General features: G+C 40.2%; 1 protein-coding gene across 10 annotated transcripts in view; it reads left to right on the plus strand.

Annotated features, from left to right (window-relative positions):
* The window catches only part of ptprsb (protein tyrosine phosphatase receptor type Sb), a 99,592-nt gene that overhangs the window by 7,226 nt on the left and 69,992 nt on the right, over window positions 1–22,374 (plus strand). For 6 of the 10 annotated variants that reach the window (XM_088085341.1, XM_088085343.1, XM_088085344.1 and 3 more), the window contains exons 2-4: window positions 12,066–12,279; window positions 18,119–18,267; window positions 20,732–20,873. In XM_088085341.1, the coding sequence (XP_087941467.1) occupies window positions 12,135–12,279; window positions 18,119–18,267; window positions 20,732–20,873 (436 nt within the window). In that variant the 5' untranslated portion in view covers window positions 12,066–12,134. The remainder of the gene's footprint in view (window positions 1–12,065; window positions 12,280–18,118; window positions 18,268–20,731; window positions 20,874–22,374) is intronic. The other 4 variants (XM_088085342.1, XM_088085345.1, XM_088085351.1 and 1 more) reach the window with 1 other exon arrangement.

Here is a 22,374-nt window from a genome sequence, read left to right on the forward strand (position 1 = left end):
CACCACCTCTCCTACATAGAAGCAAGATACACAGACTTATAGATGTTTTGCCTCTTTTATTGTACACAATACAAATTGTAGACATTATGCCTATTTTTTGCGGTTTTGTGTCTCTTTGTTTCCATTTTTTGTCTCTTTGAGGTAACTTTTTTTGCTCGTTTGTGTCTGTTTTTGGTTGTTTTGCCTCTTTTTGTATGTATTTTATATCTCTGTGTCTCTTTTGAATCTCTTCCTGGCCGGTACGTGTTAATTTGAGTGACATTTTTCAGGTGAGGGCCAGAGGGCCCCCATTACAGTTTGAGCCCCTGGGCTTGTGCCCTGTAATCCCGCTCAGTAATCTTTCCATGGCAGTACAAAAGCTCTGAAAAAATCGACCTTGCTTCAAAAATTATGTTGCTTTTTCGCAAATTAAACACATGAAAAAAAAAGCCCCAGGTATATAAAAGCCTTTAGCCTTGTTTGAAAACATCTTTATCTGAGTAATTCTACATTACAGCAGAGTTAACATTTTTAAATTTCCTATCAAATAGACCTGGTGACTGTGCCACCTATCCAAAGTGTGTCCCGTTGTATTCAGCTCAATTGCTCCAAGAAAAGAAACGGTTTTGGTACGCTTCCATATGCCAGTTAGTGAAAGAGCATCTTTATTGCATCAGTGAAACAGCTCTGTTTTACTAAAAGATCTTTACCATGCAGGATAGAAAAGGGACAGCATCCAGCAAAGTTACCGCTCCCTTCTTCATCACAGCCCACAGAAAACTTAAAAGCTACACGATTCAACTCTTTCATTCTGCAGTTTGTGGTGCGTGTGTGTGCGTGTGTGTGTGTGCGCAGGTGGTGTTAGTGGCGATCGGTTGACATGTCTCTTGAATGCAGCCTCACATTTGTTTGTGGCATTTCATGATTACTATGTCTGCGCAGCACTGAAGGATGTCAGGTCGTATGAAGTATTTGTTTGACGGAGGTGAGAGTAATGGCTAGTCGTTGTTGGAAAGCATCCGTGCGCAAGTCTGTTACCATTGACAAGCATTTCATCTCTTCACTTACCGAGACACGCTCTCCGTCTGATTTCAGCAATGAGACGGAGGACGAATGCATTTTTCTACCCCATTACTCCGGTTTTCAATTCTATTCACAACTTTATCGTCCCTCAAGGAGAAATTCATTTGGCGTCACAAATCTCATCTCCATCAGGAAGCCATGCAATGGCTGGTTAGTGACAGAACTGCTAAGGCCGGCCGCCTGTGTAGGACCTAAATAGGATTTGTTCACCAGCACACAGCCTCAGAAATCAGTTTCTATTCAGCAGTGAATTCTTTAAGATAATGATCATGCCAGGTTTTTTTTGGCCACATATTCTTGCTATGTATTGATCTATTCTAACACTGTATATTAAAAAGTAAGGAGTGTGAAATGTATGGTAATGTTCTATAAATGATCTCGGTTGTTGTTGCAGAGCAGTCTTGCAGTTGTGAGATAATGAGCTCTCAGCGGACGACATACAGTATCATGTGACCAAGCCAGACAGGTGATACCATGGCAGCATAAATACACAAGAGAGAATTTGATCATGGGCAAACACAACAGGGTGTCTCCAGAAAATTAATAAGCACATCCCAAAGGGGCTGAGGATGGTTTACATGAGCAAAGAATGAATAAAGGCTTGCTTCAAGATTGCAGCACACGAGCTGGTAACAGCAAACGAGCTTTGCAGATCAGTCAGAGCTGTGCAATGCTGTGCCTGGTGTGTGTTGTTACATCTTGTTGTGCGCTCGCAAAGGATGATATTTATTCTATAAATCAATAAAAGGATGAATCCATTTGAAGACCATTTACGGAGCTTATGCCATCCCCATTGCATGATTCTATGTGAATGATCAATCAGTGTGAGGTTATTAAAACAGAGCACTGCGCTCCTCAAGGCTACTGTTATCACTCTCAAGACGAGCTTATCAACAAGCCCCAAAATCTGCTTTACATCGCCCGACTTTGTCTCCTGACTGATGTGTGGGTTTTGCTAAACAGCCGAAACAGGGAGGGGGGAAAAAAATGGCTTGCATGTCTCATTAATGAAGCGCAATTGAAATACGATGAGGGCCCGGGATGATGACAATGACGTCCAGGAAGATGAAGGTGTTCTCTGTTGTCACGGAGCCTTAGTCCTGCTCCAGAAGAAGCTCACTAATTGGCTGTGGTGCGCCTTGGCTGGCAAGACACACCACTTTTTGTGTGTGTGTGTGTGTGTGTGTGTGTGTGTGTGTGTGTGTGCGTGTGTGTGTGTGTGCGTGCGCAATGCTCCATGGAATTTTAATCATTAATTTTATAGAGAAATGATGGCGAACCTTTGGGGGCTGACTGCCACATGTGATAGATGGATAGATAGATAAATAGATAGATGGATAGATGAATAGATAGATAGATAGTATGGAATACTGGTTTTTGTGTTGTTTTTTGCACCGTATGCCAGATGTCTTTTGCTTTTGTCATTCTCTCATAGTACTCATTTTTACCCCCCTTATGTTTGAAAATAGATACATTCAGGGTTGGAAATGAACTTTTTTTTGTCCACCTGCCACTGTGACTGGTGAATTCAAAAATCTACTTGTGTAACAAATCAATCAGTCACGTGCATATTTCACCCATATTTGTCTGATGGCTGGTACTAATTTCCAACCTTGGATACATCCGTTTCAAACATTGTAAAGTCACTGTCCTCATACTTCCAGTCGTCTTTATGTTGGCAAAGATACAGCCAATAGATGGCACCGGGGGCAGAGTTGAAAGTTTCAGACGGTATCAAACGAAGCGACAGTAAGGGTCGTATTAATGTAACTTTTAACGTAGGGAGTTGTAGATTACAGTGGTCTGTGAGGCCTTTGAATTCGTTGCTACACGTGGACAGATCACTTCATTACTGATTCCTTCTGTTCCGCCGTTTTTTAAACGTCTTCGTGGTTTCCTACAAATGTATCTTGCTTGAACTCTCTCTGGTTGTACCACTCAATTTCATCCATATCTATAAGCTTTCAGGAAATTTGCACAAATACAGACAAAATACAGGTATATGAGTACGGACAAAAGGCTGCATAGTACACATAAACTCCCTTATGATTTGGTGTTTTTTTTTTTTATAATCCAAAAAAATAAGGGCGGCGGGGGTGGCAGGGGAGTAAGTCCCCCTGACAATTAAAAAAGGGGGATTCTATAGTGTATTTTAGCAGGTTTAGTGTGTTAAAAAAAACTCACATACATATGCCAATTTTGGTAGAAAAATGTATGGATCCAAGACAGGTCCACCACTGGATGAATGGATGAATGAATAGATAGATAAAACCGTGAGAGAAATATATTTATAATTTAGTAACTAGTCTTTTCACACCTTTTCTGATCCTCTCATTATCTCCACATATGGTGCCATAAGCAATGCAAACATTAACAAAACTTAAGCAGCGATGATTTATACATTAATCTCCTCTTGTATGTCAGAGCTGTTTAACAATTAGGGATGTACATGCAAGTGCATAACTATGTGGACATCAGTATGTATATACAGTTCTCTCTCCCGCTAGGATAAGAGTCTGTGCCAGCCTTAGATATGCTAATTGGACAGTGAGTTGACAAGGACTCAACCATCAGCCTGCGTAATGAGCCGCTGCACAGAAGATCGGCTGCCTCTGAAGAGCGAGCAACAGGGAGAGAGAGGTTGCTGAGAGAAATTACGAAATGTGTTTTGGGGTCTTTTTTCCGAGCTCTGTGTCGTTGTTTCAGTCGAGCGAGCGTTGCGTAGGTGTCTGCATGTGGACACGTCGCTGTAGTCAGGTGAAAACCTTCAGCCGTCAGGTGAAACCGTATCTGCAAAATGTCAATTTGTTTTGCATGAAGAAAAAACCCATCCAGCTGGATGACATTGCATTTTTGGCATTACCCTAAGGGGTTCGAAAGAGGTTTATGAGCCTAAGGGGTTGAAAAATTGACTCAGCTCATGGAGGAGCAAGTAATCCTTCAAGTTATTTCAAAGCGTGAAAATTGTCAAAATCGAAGCTGTGAGGTTTTCACCCAACAGTGTGATGCATAGCTCCCCCTTTCAACCAAATTTGGGACATGTTAAAGCATATAGATGCATTCACAGTGACTCTTACATACCCCCGCTTGCTTACTTTTTTTTTTTATAAAACAAACATTTTAAAGAAATGTCTTTAAAGATTTTAAAGTATTTATAGCTAACATATAATATGCTTTCCCTACCAGTCTTGTTTACATTTAGACTAGATGACATTTTGTTAAGCACCTCTGAAAGAAGGACATGATTTTTTATTTTTTATTTTATTTTCAATATTTGGGTGAAAACATAAAACGAGGGGTTTTGTGGCCCTCCACCACAATTTCAAAAAAAAAAAGTTAAACACTTTATTGCCTGCATTCTGGTGATTTTTTATGCAACAAGTTGTACATTTTCTGCATCAATTTATGGTGTAAATGTCTTTAACACTGTCAAAATAAAAGTCATCTGCTACTTTCATATTTAAATTGGGGAAATGCACATAAATATTGAGGGGCACGTGTCCCTTGCATCCCCCCTGAAATTCTATACCTAAGCATTAGAGAACAGGTGGCACCACATTAGAGACTAATTAAAGGTCCATTAGCTGCTTAAATAATGGTTAAAATAATGTACTGTAAATAAATCCAATTTAAACCAGCATTATATTATATAATATTCTAATAATATTATGGTTATTTTTAACATATGATATCACGATATCTAATACAAGGGAAATTTAGACTAAAGCTGACACTTCTCCCTGGCAGCACTAACTGTGACTTTCACTTAGCCTATAAACAATTTTACTACGTTCGCTCTGTTCTGATCCCCTCCGATAATCTGCCCTATATGTATTTTTATACCATTTGGTAATACATTTCCTGCTAAGCGGGAGCCAGTCCATCTGTTGCTGGGCTCATCCAAGGCCAATGCATCCATTACTGGATGCCTCTTTCTCGCTGTGTCGACTTGTTTGACCTTGGAGCCCCTTTAAGATGTGTGGGTGTAAGTTTGCCACACTATTGTTTGGCCGCAGCAGCTTTTCTACAGCCTAGACATGCAGAGATTGAGGTCAAAGGGAAACTTAGTTTGGTTATTTTTGCACATTACCACAGAGGGAGACAGCATCAGTCACGCTTCTCTCTCCACCCCTCCCTTTGTTCCCCGATCACGAATCCGTGTGTTGGCTATGAAATTGTGATGAACAAAGACGAAGCACATTTGTGGAGTTTTTCTGGGTAACAGTAATCTATCAGCTGAAATGGTCAGAGATGATGTTCATGCTGGTGTGTAATTGATGTGCTGATGTTGTGCAGTGTGAAAAGCTGATCGCTTCTTCACGTCTTGCTGGGGTTACACACAAGGGTCCGACAGAGAGGATGTTGCTGCACATGTGGCTAAAATTAAGAAAATCAAAGTTTTGAGCAAAGAAAACGGAGCTCTTCTAAATCAGCAAGTTTCTCATTCTATTGTCTTTAAATGTTTCGTGCACATGTCCTCTTCCCGGTTAGCTGCAGGTGATCAGTTAATTAAATTGTGGCCTCAAGCAAAACTCATGCTCCCTGCCAGCATAAGCCACAGAGAGGACGTGGGCGGATACGATTTTTTCAATTCTGTTTTCTCATGGTCCCAAGAAAGCTATTTTTATGATTCGGATATCATTATTTCATGATAATAAGAAAATCATGCTGGTTTTCTGAAGATCACATAATAAAGCATGAAAGGAAACTTCCCACTGGAGATGCAGGGGACGTAAAAGAGATATTTGAAAAAACTCATTCAAAGAACGACACACAACAACACCTGAATGCCGACATACATTCTCATCAAAAAGAGTGACAGGTAATGTGCAAACATAGACCTTTACAAAGTGGAAAATGAAAATCTTCAACGCCAACAAACTATCAACACAAATAGACCTGATATGAGTTCTCAGTAGTGGATCTTCCCATAGGCGTGGCAGCCACCTAGGGGGGCCCCTAGAGATGGGTTTTCCAAAATATATATGTATTGATAGTTATGGTGTATTGGAGTGTATGTGGAGAGCATTAAAGTAGAGTAAGAGTAACATAAAGCAAAAGGGGTGCAGTACAAATAGAAGGAAAAAGAAGAAGATGGAATTTAGAGGCACCATATTTTTTATTGTCTATTGATTACTGTTTTTGTTAGCTACATTGTCCATTTGTGTCAATTTCTAAGTATCCTCCTGGGGTTTTGTGTCAGAGAAGCTCGCCCAGGTTGCCGACTGTGCGAGGTCTGGCGCTGTCTGTACTCACTTACTATCTCTTACTGTAACCTTTAAACCACAAACTGAAAAAAAATGAATAAATACTAATAACTAAATGTCATCAATCAAATTTTAATTCTTTAATTCCAATTTAAATTTAATTCTTCCTCTACTATTCCACACATGGAAATATATTTTTGACATATTTTATAATATGTTCTTCATATTTTTCAAATAATTAAAAAAAACATTTATTTCAGGTCGAAATATTTAAATTTTTAAATCATTAATTCAACCTTTACTTGCTAAATCTCATTGGTAGCATTAAAAAACAATGCAAAATCCTAAACGACAATGAAAAATTATAAACAGATAAAACAGCACTTAAAACTAAAATAATAATACTGGTATAAGAGTCGGCAAAAGACAAACACACTTAAAAATTAAGTCATTTATGATTTCACAAGAAATTACACCTTATGAACACTTCCTTAATTATTATTTTTATTATATATAAGATATTATTTTGACGTTGGTTAATGATTTAGCGTGTAATTAGTAATTTCATTCATAATTTAGTTTAGTAATTGCAAATCTCAATGTACCACAGTGCAGAGCAATGTCTGCCACTGTGACCAACAGTCAACCCCCTAAATTATTACATTTAAAGGAAAATAAATTGGGGGGAAAAATCAAGTTTGTTAATTAGTCAGATGAAATAATTACTGATAATGAGGATGAATAGTGGAATGAATAAATGAATAGCCAAAATGAATGAGCATCATACTCCTTGATCATGAAACTAAATCATGAAAACAAATAATGACATAAATGGGCTTCCCTTCCGTTCCTACAGGTTTGTTGCGAGATGCTGTTTCCATGACTCATATTTGCTCTCGGCAGCGTGATTTGAAACTCCAGCGGCAACCTTGTTTACAGCTTCAGACCAGTGAAGAAAAGTGTTGCCTCCGCTTGGGAATGTTACTGCTATTTGTCAATAGCTCCCTTGATAACACTGTTTGGATGTTTGGATGCAGCATGGGGGCATCCGTAGCCCTAATTTCAGCATCCTGCAGCATTAAGACTGATAGAGATTCAGACGCACCCGAGTCTCCAGATTCATTTATATTCAGGGCAAAGAATCGTAGCATTTGAGTGACAGGTGTGTTTTCTTGTTAGAGAGGAGCCTCAGATAGTTTATTTCTACTGCTAAAAATGTAACCAGGGCGGTGCAGCTCATGCCTGCAGTAAGCCGTGCTTCATCCTGCGCCTCTGATCCTCAATGTGTCTGTGTGTGTGTGTGTGTTTATGCATGTGTGTGTGTCTGTATATTTGTGTGTCTGTGGGCTGTGTGTTTAAGAGAGTGAGAAGGGACGTGTGAGGGAGTGAGTGCCAATCTCCCCCATGATGCTTTGCCATCTGCCATGTGTATGTGTGTGTGTGTGTGTGTGTGTGTGTGTGGGTGGCCCTGTGGGTGTGCATGCGTTTTGTGAGTGTCCTGTGCCTACAGGGTCCAGGGTCAGAGGAAATGTGAGGTAATATCACTCTCAGCCCCTCCTTGTATGAGGATAGGACACGGCTCCTACCCCAAACTTCTCCTCTCCGAGCTGGCTCACAAAGCCATGCATAATTGATAGAGAGGTTATTTTTATGCTGAAAAAATATGTGTGCGCGTTAAGTTCAGAATCATTGGCGAAACTATAAAAGAGAACAAATGAAAGTGGATGTAATCTTATTTTTTAAAACCCTGAATGTGCTTTTTTTTTAACCTCCTGTTGTGTTCCATTAAAATATATATATATATATATACATACTTATACAGTATATTTGGATCTTTTTTTCCCCTGATGAACTGGGTCCCCAAAAGCATCAAAACACACTCACAACACACAATCTAAATTAACCCTTTTGATACCTTATGTTTTCCTGCAAAAACATAGGAAGAAGGCAATGAGCAACTTAATTAACTTAATTGTAAAAGTACAAGAAAATTACCGGAAAATTAGCACACACAAAAAACAATCAATAAAAACCAGTTGGCGAAAAAAACAAACCAAAAGAGAAAAGAAAATGACCTGAAAAAAGTGCTTAAATATCATATTAATTCTGTAAAATAACTGTAATTGTATAATTATGATAATTCAAGATTTCAACGATTTTTATTGCCTTTCCAGCCATGCAGTACACGAGAAGAATCAAATTAAATACTCATGTCTTGGTGGTCATTAAAGAATAACATTATAATAAATTAAACACTGGGTTATCAAAAAAGTATTTTTAATAAATACATAGAGTGAGTAGTGCAGTATGTAAAGAGTAAAAGCCTACAATTGTAAAAATAATAATATAGACTTATGATCTTTTTTTTTTTTTTAAATAAATTTTGCATAATTTTCTACAAATTTCTTAGGATTTTTGGGACATTTTGCAATGAAGCTCACTGCCCTTTTCCCCATGTTTTTGAAAACTAATTTGCTCAGGGTTCAAAGGTTTAAATCCTCATAAAAGATGACTGAACACAGCTCAAGAAAAGTGATGTCGCTTCAGGTTTCAAAGGGTTAAAGCTTTAAGAAATTACAAGAACACGAGCTTCCTATCAGGTGTACTATCTCACTGCTAGTGTGGTGCCGCAGGAAACAGATCTGGTCTTTCTATCATGGCTCGTTGTCATGGAGACAGGCCTTGTGAGACCATCTCAACCCACTTGTGGTGAAAGGCATCATGGGTAACAGGGGGAGGGGGTGGGGGTGAGGTGAGAAAAACAAAACATGTCATCTTCCAAGGGACCCAGTGGAGCAGGGGGCAGGTTGGATGCCACCTAAACAGTGTTATTTCATCAGCCTGATGGAGCACAATAACCGGTGTACATTTCACCACCTGAGCTATGGTGTCATTATCAGCCTCCCCGCAATAAGTAGCACATGTATCCCCATCAATCTATCTGTCTGGCTGACCATCTGTGTTGCCACGCTGAAAAAAGGTAATAAGACCGAACCCCTGCTGCTTTCCCTCTGGATGCCGCGCCAGATGATGGGGGAGAGCAGGTTGTCATATCTGTGAGGGGGCTGTCGAGGCCGTAGGTAGGCCTGAGTCATGAGAATATTCACAATGCTCACACCTTTCAAATCTGCTTCGGCGACAAGCAAAGTGCGCGGCCATTCTCCATCTACAGGAGGAGCGTGGTTTGAAAGCGTTAAATGCCATTAGCGTGGACGTGCCCAGACCGGTCTGCTGCTGTTGCATCTGAGTATCAGTTTTGGCTCGCTCCCCCGAAGTTCACAGCTGTAAGACTCTCTAAGCCAGGGATGCTCATCTAGCTTTGCTGGGGGCCACTTTCACAAAATGACAGGAGGTCAGGGGACAGTTGCGACAGCCCCATGCATTTTTCTAAGATTTTAGGACATTTCTCTGATGTTAGGCAATTTGTCGCAATTTTGGATGTTTCTAGAATTTTCAAACATAACTAGGATTTTAGGACATTACTATGATGTAAGGATGTTTCTAGGATTTTAGGACGTTGATAGGATTTTAGGACATTTTTAGTATTTTAGGACGTTGATAGGATTTTAGGAGAAAATAGGAGGTTTTATGTATACTAAAAGTACAAAAACAATTCCAATGGTTAATCACTTTATTTTTTTTTGTGAATTAGAAAATGGTTTTGGGGCCATACGGCATCCTATTGGTGGCCAGATTTGGCCCGCGGGCCACAAGTTGAGTATCACTGCTCTAAGCCCTTTTGTTTGAATTGTGTCAATGGACCAACAACAGCTGAAACAGCTGGCACGGGGCAGCTGTGGAGAGAGGATGAGGGTTTGGATACAAGCAGGGGTTAGAGTGTGTGTCTAGAAAGAGAAGGAGATGAATGATAGGGTGCGGCAGAGTAGATGGCATCATGAGAGAGGAGGTTAACAAGGGAGGCGAGGAGGAGAGTGGAGAGGCGAAGGGAGGAAGGGGATGAAAGGAGATGGGAGAAGAGGAGATTTCAGGAATACGGTGACTAATACGGCAGTGAGACGAGGGTAAGATTAAGGATTAGGTGGAGGGTGAGCGACTACAGTGGAGGTAGAGCAGAGAGGGCTTTGTCAGCAGGTGAAAGACAACGAGGAGGGGTGGATAAACTGAGAATGAAAGAACAGGTTAGGCTGAGGTCACAGAGAGCTATAAAGGCCCCATCAAATCCAGCACACAGGACAGAAGCAGACACCGCAACATACGAGGAGTACCTAATGTTGCAGCGGCCGTGTGGCTCCACGCAGAGCAGTCTTCCTAGTTAGATTAACGGTGGCAAATTGAGTTTCCGTAAGAGGAGAATTTACTTAACATGCTACCAATGGTGCTTGAATGAGCCCTGATCTGATTTTTCTTATCGCATTGTTCAATTGAAAAAGGGGACGCTGAAAGCTTTTCTATTCAACATCTATTACGCGGCGCTTGATAAGGCGAGGGCAAAGCGGCGCGAAAACGAGCCCAGTATCAGATAGGCGGCCATGTTTTCAGACAAGCTATTTTTAGTGTAGGAACTGGCAGACAGTAATGTGTTTGAGCAGGTCATTAGCTCAATAAGTGGTTGGAGGAGTCTTTGAATATGTAACTCACCAGAAATGCCTCTTTCATTTAGCAAAGGCGAGTAAAGGTTGGCCACGTCTCTGCTACTCCATTTCTGCCCATGTATCGGGGATGTCAGGGTGAAAGCGCGCTTATGGGTGTTTGCACATATTTATGTGTCGATCACAATGTGGCCTGTCACCTGTGAATACTTATTATGTCTCCCCTGGAGCGTATACGTTATCCTGTTCTGGTGTTTGAAGGGAGACGTGCATTTATGTGATATATGACAGGTTAACAAAGGCTCTCTTCTCATTTGGCCTCCCCACCTGTGTTCTGACACATCAGGCGGAGAAGTGGGGGTCGGGAAAGCTCGATAGGACTGTGGAGTTATTGACTTCCAGACAGGGAGCTCCTGCACAGCTTGTCTAAATCTCTGCAGCAGAGCTGAATTATGCTTAGGCTTCCACATGTGCGCGACCTTGCGTGTTTATGTGGGGAAAGAGAACGAAATACTGACGGAGATCCCCCCCAAGGCTAAGGATTAACAAGAGGGGCAACATCTATTAAAGCAGCAGTTTCTGATACATTTGGCGTTATTGAATTTTGCTGCATTCCTCCTGACCCCTCAATCCTCTTTGTTTAAGTGTTTTCCATTACGGCGGCACACTCTGGATGTATTATTGCATTAGCACTTTTATATGCCACCAGAACAGTAAAATACTGAACACTAAGAAGGAATTAGGCCAGAGCTGAAGTTAAATGAAATTATTAGGACGTCTGAGCAAAAAAAAAAAAAAAAAACTCTTAAAAATGTATCATTGCGGCTCATTTCACGGCTCACTGGAAAAGGAGACTTATTAATACAGAGGCAGTGCGCTGAAAACTATTTTGGTCTGTTTCTTGTCTTAGTTGTTGAGCAGTGGCTCCATTGTTCTGGTATTAGTTCAGTCAGAGCTGGTCTGCTTGAGCTGTTAATCCCAAATCAGAAGTGCTCTGGCTAAATCAAAAGACCTAATCCTGCATTAGCATGAATTTGTCTTAAATTTTCTTCATGAGGATGTTCTCTCTACATCTGTATGAATTATGGTATGTTTTCCTTCTCCCCTTACGGTGCACTGACATTTCAGCTGTCGCTCTAAAAACAGAACTATGAATCAGGGATGGAGGAAATATGCCTTTCATTGGTTTCAGCTGACCTTCATGTTTTTTTTTTTTATGTGTGTGTGTGTGTGTGTGTGCGTGCAGAGTGCCTACCCTTGTTGAGTGAAGCCCAACCTGAATCTCCGTCATCTCCAACCAACCCCCGGTGGTGCCATGCCTCTGTCCAGGACAGGTGGAGTTCAAGCCCAATCCAGGAGGCCTATTCTGGGGCTCCGCCTTAGCCCCTCTCCCCTGTGTCTACTGCTGCCTTTGGTTATCCTGCTAACCGGCCCTTCGAGCCCCGTGTGCGGAGCACCAGGTATGGCTAACTCTCTCTGTCTGCGTTTTTGTCCGTGTGGCTATCTGTTTGTCTGCATTTCTTTTTGGCTGGTCGCTAGTTAGCTGCCAGCTAGTTTATCTGGCTACCTTGCTAGGTAATGTTAGCTTACCACCTATCTACGTAACACGTACGTGTCTGTCTGTCTGTCTAACTTGACCGAGCGAGCGGGCTAGCGAGCTAGCTCGGTAGCTAGCTCGGTAGCTAGCCGACTGGCTAGCTAATTAGCTCTGTATCTAGTTGCTGTTAGCTAGTTATCTATCTATTAAGCAAGTTAGCTCAACTTCTCCCTATTCTTCTTATTTACAGCCTTCCCGCAGATCCTTAAAAAAGTCTCAAATTACATTGAATTCATTAATCTAAAAACGAGGCCTTAATTGGCATTAAATTGACTTAAATTAATCCTTTGAAAGTCTTCAAAAGGCTCATTTTTTTCCTGTTGTTACATGGAAAAATGTGGGCCTAAAACCAATATTAATGTCCCTTTTTTTGTTAAATAATTTTAAAAAATGCCTTTTCTTAAACTTTTCATGATGGGAATCCAAGGAGTGGAATCTCACATGCAGAATGAGATAAAATTACCCTGAAAACCATCGTAAAATGCCAAATATGTACTACTTTTGTTGTCAAACAGTTTTATTATAATATGTATACTTTTTCACTGGACTAAAAAGTTCATATCTTATGTTACCATATACATTTGGGCAAAATAAAAATGTTCCTCTAATTTGTATTATTTTGCAATGGCATTAAAAAATATTAAAAAGTCTTAAATCTACCTTGCATTAAGATGCAGGAACCCTCTATCTATCTATCTATCTATCTGTCTGTCTGTCTGTCTGTCTGTGTCTATCTATACCTTTCTTGTTTGCCTTTTTTACTCATTAAAAGAGGAGGAAAATGATTATTCAATGATCAAAATATTTGCTAATTTATTTTCTGTCAATCAGCTAATCGATTTATTGATTAGTTGCATTAGTTGCAGCTCTACAGTAAATGTGACGCACAAAGGTGTGGATACATGTGAAAGTGTACGCATTCATTCACATCCTTTAATTTGTGTGCATCAGAGGAGTGAAACCAGGCTGGTCAGTACATAAGCACTGGACTGTGGCGTTGTTAATATGTTTTGATAAGCCGGGAGGTCCCATCAGCATGTTCCTCATCATCTCCTTGATTACAACATTTCCACATATTTCCTGCCTCAGTTCGTCCACACACATACACCCACACACACACACACATGCTCAGACACACTCAGCTGTCACTGCTCTGAAAATATAACCAAAGCTGATTTCTTGAAAGAGGATGCAGGCTAAAGATGGAGATAGCACTTCTCTCAGTTAGGAATGGGGATTGTCTAATGTATTTTTCATTTTCCATTTGTGTAAGCAATTTGAGGCCACGATCCTTTGAGTAGACTCACATCATATCTGAAATATTTTTATATTCAGTGAAGAGGTAGAATTACACAACACATAACTTTCAGTTGAAACGTTGTGGGATTGAAGATTTCTGCCTTTGGACCACCTACAGTCTATCTCCACAGAACAGACAGTGCTGTAAAAAAGCTCCTGCTCCCATATTTCCCCAGCGTCCTCAATAAAAAAAAACAAACTACTTTTTACCATTAAGTTTGGCAGAACTTGTAAATTAAACCGAAACTTAAACTTTAACTAAAGAAATGAGATAGACATGTTTCAAAACTAGCCAAGAACCAGTGAAATGTGATATTTGGAATCCACCTTTTCTTTGATTCAAAATGAATCTGTAGTTATTATTTTTTCCCTGGAACTATTTGTGCAATTTTTATTTTTTTTTGCAACACTGACTGTATTCTTCACTGTTTGTCCTGCAAAACTGATCTAATTTTAAAGGACAGTTGACCCTGAAATCAAAAATACATATTCTTTCTCTTAACTATACTGCTATTTATCAAGCTGGATTTTTTTTTTTTTTTTTTTTTTGGGTGTAAGTGGCCAAAAGTTTGAATAAAGGGTGTGGAGATGTCTGCCTTCTCGCAAATGTAGGGTCGACTATTGTTGCTTTCATAAAATATTCATCAAGCAATGTGAATAGAATAACTAAGTGGGTGAAAGTATATAACAGAACAGCTAGAAACACTCTAGCAACACTCATAATATTAATATAACTAAAATCTAAGATGATATCTAGTCTCATATCACAATATCAATATAATATCAACAAATTGGCCTTCTAGTCTATTCAAGAATAACTTTTAATTAAAGAAAAAAAGAAAAAGTTTTTTGTTTTAGGAATAATGCCTAAAACAAACTGTAATCCTAGAGAGTGGCATTTGTTTGTAGGCCCTCCATGTCTCTGATTCAGTGGCTCACATCAAATCTGTTCCACCTTTTTGAGAAAAAATAGAAAAAGAAATCACTTCAAACATGATACTCTTCCATTACCGTGTGTATTTTATGCAAAACAGCTCTAATATTCTCCTCATGAAAATGATCTGCATTTAACTCTTAAACACAAACAGTGTTAAAATCATGCAAATGAAGTTGGGAAAAATTCCTTTCAATTTTGTCACTTGTGAGTCCAAATTTCCATCCTTCAGCTACGCCGCATTCTCCAACTGTCCTCATCATCTTTGTATCACAGGATTTGTTTTGCTGGACACATTTGGCTGTGAGATGCAAACAGATTTGACAGCAAAGACACACAAACAGGAAGAGATGAATTATTAAAAGTGGCTTAAAGGCTTGTCAGACCACAGCTGGTTCGCCATAAGGCACTAGTTAATGCAACATTTCACCAGGAGTTACACTAATTTCCCCAAAAGAATTTAATGACAAATTAAACCTGTACCAGATAGTTTCATGTTCACATGGCACACGGCCAACCACACTATTACCATATACCTGCTGGTGCCTCTCACATCAGAGGGCAGCAGTCAGTCAGATGATTATTGGTTACAAAGGTGTTTCATTAAAATCAGTCCAGTGGTAGATCAGTGGTCGACCCCTCTGGTCCAGTGCAACAGAGTGAAACCTGCCATTGAGGAGACTGAGCTCCTCATTAGTCCCTCATTTTCCAGGCGGCTTTCTAGAACCTGCAGATCACATAACACTTTTCTGTCCAGTGCAAATCCATCTAGAGCCAGTGCCTTGCAGTACTATTCCCCAGGCTTTCAGAAGAGGCTTAAGTGGTAACATTGCCAGTGGGGTCGGTTTTGCACTAGGATTGGTGTTCAAGCCCATTTAAGAGCACACAGTTTTTGACTTGACGTAAAGCCACTGTAACGCATGTGGAAGTCATAAGAAGCACATGAAATTCTTTCCTAATCCCAAAGCGAGGAGAAGACGGTTTTCAACCATGACATTTATTGGACTTTTGATAGTTCACATATTGTTGGCAGGGGAAAAGGGCAATTTGCTCAATACTCTGTGTGCCTCTCTAAGAGTCGAAAAGGCAGGAAATATCCCGCTCTTGAGTTCTAAAATGGTCGGTATAAATGTGTTCTGATTGACTATACTGTACCAGCTTTTTGCTTCTTCCTGTTGAGGATTATGGCAAGCATAAAATGAAACCACTTTATTTCTGACATTCAGAGTAGGTCTTTTAGAGGCACACAACACATTGCAGCAGGCGCAGGAGAAGTCTTTTGACACGGTGTTATTCCATTTACTGTCGAGCCATTGTAGTGAAACTGGGAAGTGGTCTGCGTGGCTTGTTAGCCAGTGAAGGAAGGAGAAGTGAGAAAACGTGCAAACAGGCTTTCTGAGGCCGCGTCTACATATAGATATTTTTTCCTCTTCGTTTTAACAATTTCCTCTTCGTTTTAACAATTATTCTGTCCAGATGAACTTAGTGTTACAAAATATCTTCGCCCACACCAGAATGTAAAAATGACTCCAAAAGTTAAAGAGTTGCCTGTTACTATGAGTACTGTATTTAACAATAAAAGGCAGCAACTTACTTATTTATGGAGCTGTGAAAGCCACTGCATTGTTAACAACACCATTGTGCAAATATTTCACAATAAAAAGCCTAATTTTAACAAATCGAGAGATTCTGTCCACAGAAATGTTGTCATAGGGCTTTTATTTTGAAATGAATGACAGGAATTGTCAAGTTAGAGATCAGTATTCATTTTTTACGTCTATGACTGGATATGAACAATGAAACTGTGGTGAAAGGTAGCATGATGTAGATGTGATTATCAAAAGACCATTTTCACTGCATATTTTTGCAGAAAAATAAGAAAGATTTCTCTCAAGATGTTTCGCAACTGAGTAGCAGTCTGCCTCATCACAGAGGGAGTAAAGCGTACAGGCTAATGTTTCCTCTTTAAAAACACCTACTGGTGATCTAATCATCACACAACAGATTGACCACGCAAATATAAAATTACCCTTCAATTCTTTGTAAAAGAATTGTTCCTCCAAAAGTAAATAGTACAATACTAAATATAAAGTGCCAACCAAATTTAAGTGCCAAAAGATTAAAATAAATAAGCCTGTGCGAGTAAACTTTTTAACAGTTGTATCAGCTTAGTTGTAAAATTAGTCAGGCTCCACGTGACTCTGACACATTACTGCCTCTCAGGATTAAGACTGAATTTCACCTTTTAATGAAAAGTCAGTTTATTTGTCAAACAATTTCAAACTGACTGGGCAGATAGTCGATCATAATGGGGTGGCACCCAGCCCACTCCCTAGACACGCACCTGGACATCAGAAGGTGTTCTTTAAAAAATCTCAATTATAGTGACCTGAAAGTCTGTTTGCATGAGGATGAGAGTCCCAAACGCAGAGGAAAATATGCATTTGCAAAAATATGTGAATACATTTAGGCCTCAATCTGCTAGGGTTTATATAAAAGGCAGGCTTTTTTTCTCTTGGTTCCTGTTCTGTCTTCAGAGCAGAAGTGAATCAACACAGCAGGACCTCACCCACCCAGACACATGGAGAAGTGGGAGGAGGGATCCAGGTTGCTATGGTAAGGGTCATCCTGACTTCACCCTGATGGATCGCAGCGATTCTGTAGCTGAGGAGGAGTTAAGCTGGGCACCATGGCAACAGGCCACAGACGGATAGCAAGGGGTGGGTGCGTGAAGTTGTTTGATTGATCTGACTCAGCCACTGTGAAAAATATAGGTTCAGTACTGTTGGCTCAATATCGGACATGGAAATTGCTGTTTTCTTACAAAGGCCAACTGCTGCACTTACGCATCCCACATCAGATGCATCATAACAACAGATGAAATTGTTCTCCTCTGAGGCAGAGCTGGAAATTAACTGACATTGGTAAATCCATTGTGTTTGTTAATCAGAAGAGCAAATCCCCCTATAGGTGTTAGAGTATGAAGACACAAAGTGACACCTCTGATATTTATACATTTAAACCAATTATATGCTGTGAATTGCAGCCAACACTTCTCCTACCTGTGAAACACTCATGTGTCATGACAGCCTGCGCTGCATGCAGTGCGAGGGTAGCCTGCACTGGAGGAAGCAGAGAGAGAGACAGACAGAGAGAGAGAGAGAGATGTTCCTCTGAAGCCCAACCCCATCTTTTATTTATGACCCACAGGAAGTCCTTCAGCATGTCCTCTAGATGATACCCAGGAAGTAAGCACAACACGCAGCCATCACAACACAAGTCAGCCTGACCGGTCACTGACAGTGAAATGGGGCGTGGTCAGCAGGGGGTTGCTGCTGGCCGTGGAGTCAGTTTGATGTCCTCTGGGTTTAAGGGTATCAATTTTCATGCTTGTGTTATTTCCCCCCCCTTTCTTTCATTCCTTTCCCCTCTCCCTCTCTCTCTCTCTCTCTCTCTCTCTGTGTCTCAGCTCCCCCGAAGTTCACCAAGATTCCCACAGACCAGATCGGAGTGTCAGGGGGTGTGGCATCATTTGTGTGCCAGGCCACTGGCAATCCCAAGCCTGTCGTCTTCTGGAACAAGAAGGGCAAGAAGGTCAACTCCCAGCGTATCGAGGTGGTTGTCACAATGCACAATGGTCACTGTAGCAGCACCATGAATACAAAGCAGTAAATCCATTAAAAAACATGTATTGATTTACGCATGTACATAATGGTAATGACTGTGTCTAGGTTATACTGTGTATTTCTAGATAGATAGATCTTGCAATATGTATTCTTGCTAGATCAGATATTGCTTTTGATATGAATTGTTATTATTTTGTTTTGCGTTCTAGATATACCACAATCTTGTTTCATAAATGGTAAGTTCAATATTTTTCAGCCTGGAACCTTTTTTCCCACATTTTCGCCTCTACATGACTAATGGGAGTAACAATTTTTGAAACTGGTCCAGTGTTGAGCAAGAGCATTGCAGCTGTTAGCAGCAAACACAGGCTGGAATGTAAGCACTTGAGACATTTGTGCACCGTCAATTTATATCCACTAAAAGTGTTTATATTTGCTGCACACAGGCTCAGATTTTTATTTTATGTTTCAGAAAACATTACAGAAATGATCCTTACAGAGACAGACCTTTTTGTTATAGAGTAAAATCCTTTTTGTTTAACAAAAAAAAAAAAAAGCTGAAATTGTCATCACCAAACCCCCCCAGACTCCATTTACATACAAAACAGTTTTATCATCATGAAACACACTTAATTCAAACCAAAAGAGACAAATTAAAACCTACAAAAGCAGTCTTGGATTATCTTTCCACTGTTTCACTAATCATCAACTCTGGATTGGTTGAAGTAAGCCCTTAATTCACACAGTCAGATGTGAAAATATGAAGGGGCTATACATGATAAAAAATGCTGTTTATATAAACGGAGTCTGGTGGGTTTGGTGAGAGCGATTTCACTGCATTTTCTGGTTAAGAAAAAGGTATCTCTGTCTGAATCCTTTACATAATGATGTCAGTCATGTAGAATTATAATCTCAGCCCGTCAGTTGCAACAGCAAGAACTTTTAGTGGACGTAAATGGATGGTGCACAAATATCCCAAGTGGTTGCAATGCAGCCTGTTGCAGGGCTTCCACCTGCAGAGATCCGGCTCAATACTACACAGATTTCAAAAATTGTGTTTCCTTTTAGTTACTTATACACACAAAACATGGGTGAATAGGGTCCAGGTTAAAAAATACAGTGCCTACCTTTTAAAGGAGTAGTCCAACATTATGTGAAATACACTTACTTTCTTGCTGAGAGTAGAAGATTGATAGTGCTTAAAAGTAGTATTAGTCAAATGAGCATATTTCCCACTGCCATTTTTTTCTTCATAATATGAATTTGACTACAACACCGTTTCAAGCGTCGGTTGCAAGATTTAATTAAAGCTTAAATGTAATCATTGATGACAAATTCATCGCAGCTGAATTACAGGGACATTTTTCCAAACTGACATAAAAATATGCAGCAGATTGCATTAAACTTCATTTTCTACTATATGCACATATTGCTGTCCCTAAGCTATTTGCTATCAAGCATGTTATTTCACATAGGAGCTTAATCACATTAGACGCTTGATTGTATGTTGATGCACTAATATGACCTAATGGTTAGTGTTAGTGCATTTCAACCAGAAGACCCACATTCAACCCCCCCGTGTTGGTAAGTATCTACCCTGCTAAGTTGTATTCTTGTGAAAGACACTGAATCCCCACCAGCCCCAGGAACGCCAGCTGAGCCTGACCTCGTGGCAGGGAGGGCAAGCAAAAAAAAAAGAAAAAAATCCCTTTAGGAAATCAATAAAGTATTATGCTGTCATGTAACAACCCACTTGTGACCAAAGACTATATTCAGTGTAATAAGAAAAAGGACCGAAAACATTTTCTAATTGGTTTTACATCTTGAAATCTGGTATATACAAACTTTGAGCAATTATCTAAAAGTACAACTTGAAATGTTTGGATCAATGAAAAATAACACTTTCAGCAGTCAAAGTCAGGATTCTTTGAAAAGTTAGGAAAAACATTATGCTAAAATTATGTTCTTTTAATGTCCTCCATATGGACTATTTTTTTACACAGCCAATGTGCATATGTTTGATATCCAAGTTGTTATGAGTTTATAGGTGCTGAATACTTGATGTTCTGTGTACTTTTTGAATAAACCATTTTCTTATCGTCCTATATTAAGTCTTCAGACACATGGGACTACTGTTTTCTTCTAAAATATAATGAAGTGTATATTTGAAAAGGTAGTAGTCCCATGTGCCCAAATACTAAATGCAGTATGACAAGAAAAACTCACTTTTAAGCAGTATGGTTTCATCCATTTTTAAATTTTCTTGAGATTTCTGCTCAGGCAAGCCTAGAACATTTCCAAATTTTCGAAGGAAATTTGCAGGCACATGTGGATTCATCTTTAAAAGAAAAACACTTATAATGATTTATAACATACTTTGCTATTATTTTACTAATTAATCTGATTGTTCTGCTGTGATTAATGTGTTTTTTTCCTGTGGTTCTGTGGCTGTCCAGACCGTAGAGTTTGATGAGGGTGCAGGTGCTGTGCTCAGGATCCAACCGCTCAGAGCACCCCGAGATGAGAACATCTACGAGTGTGTGGCACGTAACAGTGAAGGAGAGGTGTCTGTCACTGCGAAGCTGGCCATAATCAGAGGTGAGACACACAAATCCTCCACCGTCACACACACACACACACACACACAGCATATCGCCATCCTTTTCCACTTGAGTGGTGCTTTCTTTTCACGTGCACACACCTGGATTCAGCCGTCGTCTCCGCTTCCCTGGGCTGTCAGTTCTGGATGTGACATTAGAGCCAGGCCACACCCTGCTGCCACAGCGGGCTGCAGTGCACTGTTCTTTTTATAGTCCCTCCGAGTGCGACCAAGCGTGATCTGGCCACACTGGGGGCTAGCTAGCGTGCTAGCTCACGGTTACTTCAGCATCCCAGTTTGTTGTAATCACTGCGCTTCCCGGCCAGAGTGAGGGTGTTAATCTAATGTACACTGTCTCCTCGGAGGGAGACGTATCTAATATGGTGCTCCAACATGCTATGAACTAAAGTTGCAGCATGTGGCTGCGAGCCTGGGATCTGAGCACTGGCCTTTCGCCCAGCACAGCTGGAAAGGATGAAGAAATAGAGGGATGGCTGCTTGGGCTGTTACTACATGAAGAAAAATCAGGGGATTAGGCCTCGGTTTGGCAGACTACCCATTTCTGCCAGGAGAAATTGAGGAAGAGAAAGAAAGAGGGAGGAAGAGGTCGAGGAGAGGTGAGAAGGAATATGATGGAGGGGGAGGAGGTGATGGTAAGTCGAGCAACACAACAGGATGGTGTGAAACAATAGAGATGAAATGGGATGTCGGAGGAGTGGTGGAGGGGCTGTAGAAGTGCGGGAGATGGATGAGGATTGTGGAGTTGGCAGGGCTGTGTGGTAAGCAGAAGGCTGGTAGCCCAGGGAATAGACTCCTGTCCATCTGTTACCCGGTCCGTCATCTCTGCACACACAGCCCCAATCTAAAGCACATTACCACATAAACTACACCTCGAGGGCAAGCCTCTCAGTGTGTGTGGCCTTGTGTGCCTCTTCCTGTTTGTGTTAACTTTTCTCTGACTGAGATCTGTGAACCGTATCGTCCCCCGTCCCCGCTGTGACAAATAGAATCAGCCGTCTTTGATTCTTCCTAATCAGCTGATACTCAGACTACAGGACTGTGATGAATGAAACAATATTTAACCCAAAGCGCAGACCAGATTTAGACCTGATAGTAGCTTAATTGTACACTGCAAACTCACGAGCTGATCTCACTCTTCGAAATTTCAGAAACCGATTGCCTTGATAAAGATAAGTAAATATGAAAATTAGTTTTAATTTATGTTTATTTCATATGTAATTGTTAGGTCTATGTATTTAATTTTATGTAGTTGTTGCTACTTGAAAGTGATGAGTAAATTAACTTGTTCTGTATAAGTTATAGCAACTTAGCTTTTTAAGTTAACCAAGTTAGTCGGCCTTAACTGCTTTATGTATTTACATACATATATTATGTGTATTAGGTGAATCTTATAAACAGATATAAAGAAAACATAACGTAAGAATAGTTATACTTAATAATCTTAGTCATAGCAATCGGTTTCCTCGATTTTTTGTAAAA

The sequence above is a fragment of the Plectropomus leopardus genome, chromosome 12 (genome assembly GCF_026936395.1).
Source record: "Plectropomus leopardus strain MGB_pleo_1.0 chromosome 12, ASM2693639v1, whole genome shotgun sequence".
Taxonomy (NCBI): Eukaryota; Metazoa; Chordata; class Actinopteri; order Perciformes; family Serranidae; genus Plectropomus; species Plectropomus leopardus.